Source organism: Simochromis diagramma, unplaced genomic scaffold, assembly GCF_900408965.1.
Source record: "Simochromis diagramma unplaced genomic scaffold, fSimDia1.1 OVJJ01000482.1, whole genome shotgun sequence".
NCBI classification, from domain to species: Eukaryota; Metazoa; Chordata; class Actinopteri; order Cichliformes; family Cichlidae; genus Simochromis; species Simochromis diagramma.
Window position 1 is genome coordinate 182,076 of NW_024387303.1, and position 6,795 is coordinate 188,870.

The 6,795-nt window shown below is 47.1% G+C and overlaps 1 protein-coding gene across 1 annotated transcript in view; it reads left to right on the top strand.

Moving 5' to 3' along the window:
• The window catches only part of LOC120716587 (sodium channel protein type 4 subunit alpha B-like), a 39,063-nt gene that overhangs the window by 24,671 nt on the left and 7,597 nt on the right, over positions 1–6,795 (top strand). Inside the window, exon 22 of the mRNA XM_040004123.1 lies at positions 6,567–6,713. Within this exon, the coding sequence (XP_039860057.1) occupies positions 6,567–6,713 (147 nt within the window). The remainder of the gene's footprint in view (positions 1–6,566; positions 6,714–6,795) is intronic.

Genomic DNA, 6,795 nt, shown 5'->3' on the forward strand with positions numbered 1-6,795 from the left:
ATAGAGGAGGATTAGATCTGCCTAATTTTCACCAATACTTCTTAGCCAACAGGCTTCAGTTCATCTCAGAATGGTCAAAACATACCTTCTTAGATGAGCCCTGGCTAGATGTTGAACAGGCACTATGCAAGGATCTAGAGATTTCAGACCTACCATTTATTAGCTCAAACATCAAAAGACATGAATGCTTTAAAAGTATCAACATCAGCTTCTCTCTGACAGCATGGTGGGAGTTTCTAAAAATAACGGAGTCTTCATTAATCCCATGCAAACGTACACCTATCTGGAATAACCCTGACATATTACAAAACAATAATATGATTAATTTCCCAGAATGGAGTTGTAAAGGAATTAAATACTTAGAACATATATTAGAGGGAACAGAATTTATTCCATTTGACAGACTAGTTGCACAATATGGGATCAACAAGAAAAGATTTTTAGAATATCAACAAATTAAATCCATAGTAAAAAAGAAATTTAACCTCAGTCAAGTTGAATTACAAACACCACCAAGTGCGGCACATTTCCTTACTCTTAAATCCCCCAAATTATTATCTAAAATATACAGAACACTTTCTAAATTAGATGAATCAATATCCCTTCCTATTGCAAAGTGGGAAGCAGATTTATCAGTCAGTTTAGACCAAAACTTCTGGTCTCAGATTTGCTTAAAAACCTTTAAATTGATTAAAAATCCCAGTCTGCAATTAATACAATACAAAATACTACATAGAGTGCACTATACAGGTCATCGGATGTTCAAGATGGGCTTTACATCTTCCAACAACTGCTCACACTGTCAAGGCAATACACCAGACAATTACATTCACGCTCTTTGGTTCTGTCCACCAGTGCAGAAGTTTTGGCGCGAGATATGTGAAGACTTATCAAAGTGTCTGAAATGTAACATTCCAACTTCCCCCTTAGTGTGTTTGTTGGGCAGCTTAGATAATGTCACTTCAGAAAAGAATATAGCCCATATGGTTTTCACTGCCCTATGCATAGCCAAGAAAACTGTCCTCATGAACTGGAAAAATAAAAACAATCTTAATTCTAACCAATATAGAAATTATCTATTAGATTACATTAGTCTTGATACAGCCTCTGCCACCACATCAGATCAATTGCTCTGGGCTCCTTTGATCAGCTCCATCACCTAGTGGGGGTGGGGGGGTCATAGTTTGGTCCCGCCTTCACTGTTGTGATTGGTGTGGGGGTAGGGACAGGCTTAGGGCGTCAGGGGGTTCCCCGGAGGCATCTTCCTTGGGGGGCTCAACCCGGGGTAGCGGTCATGTCCGGTTAGGGGCTCTTTTGGCTCTCAGGTGACTGTTTCCTCGCGGCTGCGTGCAGTGGGGCTAGGGGAGGGTCTGTGCTGACGGACGTGGGTTACTGACCTGGTAGCCTGGCTGCCCCTGGGTGGGTCCGGGATGGGCGTGAGGTTCTGGGGGCGCTCCGTCTCTGGGCTGGGGCCCTGGCTGGGCCTCGGGGCCTTGGGTCCTGGTTTGTGTGTTGCCGGGGTTGTGGGCGGGTGGGTGCATGGGGGCCCATCCCTGGCGCAGGGTGCCGCCGGTGCGTCGAGCCACCTGGAGGGCTCTTCAACTGGTGGGGGAAGTTGTCACATCTTGCAGGAGCTTTCCTCTCTTCAGGAACTCTCTCTGCAGGAGGGGGAGATACAGGAGAGGTGGAGGAAGATCTCAGCCTGGGCGTCTATTGTCTTGTGTAGTCTGGAAGATGAGTGGATGGTGGGGTGGGTGCAGTTTTCACTGTGGTGGGGTTGGGTGGACTGTCCCGGGCTCTGTGGGGCCGGGGGCGCTGCTGCGCTGGGCCCCGGTCTGGATGGGCCTGGGCCCCCTTTCCCTGGCGGGTCGCGGAGTATGGGAGTGCCTACTGGGGTCAGCGGGGGAGCTGGCCCCAGGGAGGGGTCACCTGCCCCTCCCTTCCTTCCCTCCCCATCTCCAGCTGCCTCCCTCTTCCCGCTCCACCACAAGCACCCACACATGCAGGGCCTTGGAGTAGGGGTGTGTCACCAGGGTGCAGAGGAGGCTACCCCCCCCCCCCCCCCGTCCCCCGTCCCCTTCTGGCTGCCTCTGCCTCAATTTTATCCCACAACTTAGACATTCACATTACTCACACTCTCATTACACATACATATAGGATCTTGGGGGTGGGCACGATACACGGAGTCCAAATTACCATCAGGGTGTACACCTCACCCCTGGCGTCGTTGCCCACCTCTCAATTTTGAATACACGTAGACACTGAGGGCTAGCAGGGGGGGCTATGCGCTTACCTGCTGCTCTCTGGCAGGTAGCTCCATGCCCTCCTGGGTTTTAATTGCACCTTAGAGCACACATGCATCAACACTACAATGAGCGGGTGGAGGGAGGTTTGGAGTCTTCTCTCACCCCCGTTCTCTGCGGCCTGCTGGAGCGGGGGGGCTAGGAGGAGTTGGCCATCCGACTGCGGTCTGGAGTGTGGGGCCTCCCTGCTGCTGCGGAGTCGGGGCGGTCTGCCTCTCCCCACCGCAGGGAAAAGGGTAACACCACCTGGGTCTGGGTGCAGTTCCCCCCTCCAGGGGCAAGGGTACCTAGACCCGGTTTGTAGAGTACGCTTGGGGAGTGTGATCGTGTGTACAGCATCTCTTTATGTCTGTCTCCACGTTGGTTGAGTGTGGAGTAAGTGCATATGAGAGCATGAGGGTGGGAATGGATGTTTGTGTCTGTGTGTGCCTGTATGTCTGTGTCTATATGTCAGGTTGGGTATCAGACGCCACCTCTCTGGGGACATCTCAGGCCCTCCAAGGTTTGGAGGCCTATCTCCACCCACCACCACTTCCCCTGCCAGTGGCGGACTCCCTCAGGTGTCTGTGCGTTGGTGGTTCTTTGTGTCTGGGGGTGGGCGTCCGGGTACACACCGGCTCACTCCTTGGCGGCCGCTTATCGGGGCCTGGAGCCTGGGGCTCGCTCGGGCCACTTCGGAGGTGGGGTGCCCCCGGCCTCTCGGCCTGGGGCTCGGTCACTCAGGCACAGCTGGCTGCCGGCGGAGCTCACGGGCGCGTCACTGCAACTCCCCCTGGGTTCTGCTCCGCGGCTGCTGAGTGAGCCCTCATCTGGGACTCTCCTCAGCTCTTTCTGGGACAGTGGCGTGGCTGCCCCTCTGTTGGTCTTCCTTGGTCTCTTGTGTTCTGGGGGCCTCTGGATGTCTGGAGTTTTGATCTCCTCCATACCTGCTTCATACCCTGGAGGACGGGGCTGTGGCTCCCCACACTCCCTAGCAGATCGTTACATGGAGAAACTTTTGGAATGCAAGCATGCTGATCCACACAGGTATGCACACAGGTGTACACACGGGTATTCACAGACGCGGACTACAGCTTTCTTGGCTGCTGCCTCAAAGCACATTGTGCGCTGTCTATCTTGCGTGCTGCACAATATCGTTTATTATTTAGTATCTACTGATATCTACTGCTAGCTAGTTTATTGTGATGGTGCCGTTTCTTTTTATTATGTTGCTCTTTGTTGTTTGCTTTCTCTTCTGTTTTTTTTCTCCATACAGGTGACCCAGGTGTTTTGTATTTTTTGTTTGTTTGTTTTTTTTCTTTCTTCCCCCCCTTCTCACCGTCTCTTCTCCCCTTTGGTTTTCTTTCTCTCCCTCTCTTTCTTTCATTCTTTCTCCCTGTCCTATCCCCCAGTCATGTCTGTCCCGTTTGTAGCAACTGAAAATAAAATAAATTCATAATTATAATAAAGGTCAATCAAATGGACCAATATGGCAAGGCCATGATGATCCACTTGGTAAAATAAATCCGCTTGGAAAAACTCTCTTTTAACAGGAAGAAACCTCAAGCAGAACCAGGCTCAGGGAGGGGCGGGGCCATCTGAGGCGGGGCCTGATGATTTAAGACCTTATTGGTTTAAGAGTATGTGAGGAGCAGGATTTTGAATTCTGGATTTAACAGGAAGCCAAAACAGGAGAAATCTGCTCTCTCTTTCTAGTCCCTGTCAGGACTCTTGCTGCAGCATTTTGGATTAACTGAAGGCTTTTCAGGGAGTTTTTTGGACATCCTGATAATAATGAATTACAGTCGTCCAGCCTGGAAGTAATAAATGCATGAACTAGTTTTTCAGCGTCACTCTGAGACAGGATATTTCTAACTTTAGAGATGTTGCACAAATGGAAGAAAGCAGTCTTACATGTTTGTTTCATATGTTCGTTGAAGGACATGTCCTGGTCAAAAATGACTCCAAGGTTCCTCACAGCGTTACTGGAGGCCAAGGTAATGCCATCCAGAGTAAGAATCTGGTTAGATACCATATTTCTAAGATTTTCAGGGCCGAGTACAATAACCTCAGTTTGATCTGAATTAAGAAGCAGAAAGTTAGCGGCCATCCAGGTCTTTATGTCTTTAAGACATTCCTGCAGTTTAACTCATTGGTGTGTGTTATCTGGCTTCATGGACAGATAGAGCTGGGTGTCATCTGCATAGCAGTGTAAATGTATGCTATGTCTTCTAATGATACTGCCTAAGGGAAGCATGTATAATGTAAACAGAATTGGTCCTAGCACTGAACCCTGTGGAACTCCATAATTAACCTCAGTGTGTGAAGGGGACTCTCCATTTACATGCACAAACTGGAGTCTATTAGATAGATATGATACAAACCACTGCAGCACAGTACCTGTAATACCTACAGCATGTTCTAATCGCTCTAATAGGATATTATGGTCGACAGTATCGAACGCTGCACTGAGGTCTAGCAGGACAAGCACAGAGATGAGTCCACTGTCAGAGACCATAAGAAGATCATTTGTAACTGTTACGTTCCCCTGAGGGGTCTAGGCGGGGAGGGGGAAGTAACAAAAAGTGACCGGGTCAGAAAAAGGAGTCAAGGAGGCAAAAGGGTTAAATTAAAGAGTTTTATTAAAGATTCAATTTATACTAACTAAAAGAGACGGACAAGCCGCTATCACCATTTAAGAAAACAAACAAAACTCAGGCGTTGGTCAATAAAGTAAAACGTAAGTCAAAAAGAAAGAGCAGCTCACTAGCTGAAAATCACCAAAAACACACACAGCTCACTAGCTGAAAACCACACTACTGGCACTCTGGCCCAGAGCTCACCTTTCCCTGGGCTTAAATCTCCTTAACTACTGACGAGAGTCAGCTGCACAAAAGGGAAAGGTGGCACCTCAGGCAGAAGGGGTAGTGGGACACGCCCACACAGGCACCTTCAGGAGGAGGCCCTGCTAGGGCCGTAACAGTAACCTTCACTAAAGCTGTTTCTGTGCTGTGAACTCTATGAGAAGTAAGCAAAGTTTATTTATTAAGTTTATTTATTTATTAAGCACTTTTCACAGAGTCGCTGTACACAAAAGGGTCAAATAAATCTGAACATTAAGTGCTAAAATATTCAATAAAAAGATTTGATAAAATAAAATAAAATAAACAGGTAGTTTTAAAATAAATAAATAAACCTATAATCATTCAAATAAAACTTCTGAAGCCTGTTTAAACAAAGATTTTAGTCCACAGAGTCCACTAAGTGTAGTTGTGGTGGTAGACTGTTCTACAGCCTTGGTGCCACAGACTGAAAGCCTCTGTGCCCCCTCGTCTTTAGTCATTTACAGGGAACAACCAAAAAATCCAGAGTCTGTGAATGAAGAAAGAAAGCAATGATTTGTCCAAGCTGGAAAACAGGTTATTACAATAGTCTAAAATTAACTTAGAAATGTTACTTAAATGAAATGAACAGCGATATGATGAAGATTTTATATGCAAGTCGAAGCCAGAGAAGAATCCAATATTACACCCCGTACATGGCTCAACTCCTTGAACGGTCCACCATATACAAGCACAGGTGAGTCCATAAATGGCAGGAAGTAAACATTCATTACTAAATAAGGAAACCAGAATCTTACATGCAAGCGTGCCTGCAGTTAAACACTATAGCTAATAGCATCCCCCCACCATGCTAGATGTAGGGGAGGAAAAATATCTGCACGCAGTTCAAGAAAAGGTTTACAGTTTTAAACACAACAAGGACAACTTTGATCAGAATGACTTCAACAGAGGCAATGGTTTGTTCTAACAGAGACGGTCCTGTCAGATAAGTAAGAAGAAAACCAGTCTAAGGGCAGAGCCACATACACCAGCCTAAACCTCAAGCCTGTCAGGTAGAATGTTATGGTAAAGGGTATGAAAGGCTGCACTAGCACTGGACAGAATGATAGCAGAACAGTCCCCTGCATCAGAAACCATTCAAAGATCATTACAGATTCATTATACAAAAGACAGAGTAAAGACCTGATTTCCTACAGTTGAAACCTGACTGAAACTCTTCCAATAAGCCATTCCTCTGCAGATGATCTGTTAGCTGTTGACAACTACTGTTTCAAGAATCGATAACATGAAGGCTGGGGATTGGCCTATATTTAGCTAAGACAGCTGGGACAAGGGGTTGTTTTTAAGTAATGTTTAACAACTGCCATCTCGAAGGCCTGTGGCTTGTAGCCGATTATTAGAGACAGGTGGATCACATTGTCACCGCTGTGCTGTCTTCTAGGTGTCTCTGTTCTCCCTGATGGGCAACATGCTTGGATACACCAGCCGGCCTCTGAGAGCTCTGAGGACTCTGAGGGTCCCGTCTCGCTTCAAGGGCATGAGGGTGAGCCAGGCACTCATACAGATACAGACAGTGCCGAGCAGGATGTAGGTGTACTCTTCTGCTAGAGAAAGAAGATCAAATATTTATAAAATTCTTTACTTGTTAAATGATTTGTAGGGTTCGTGTG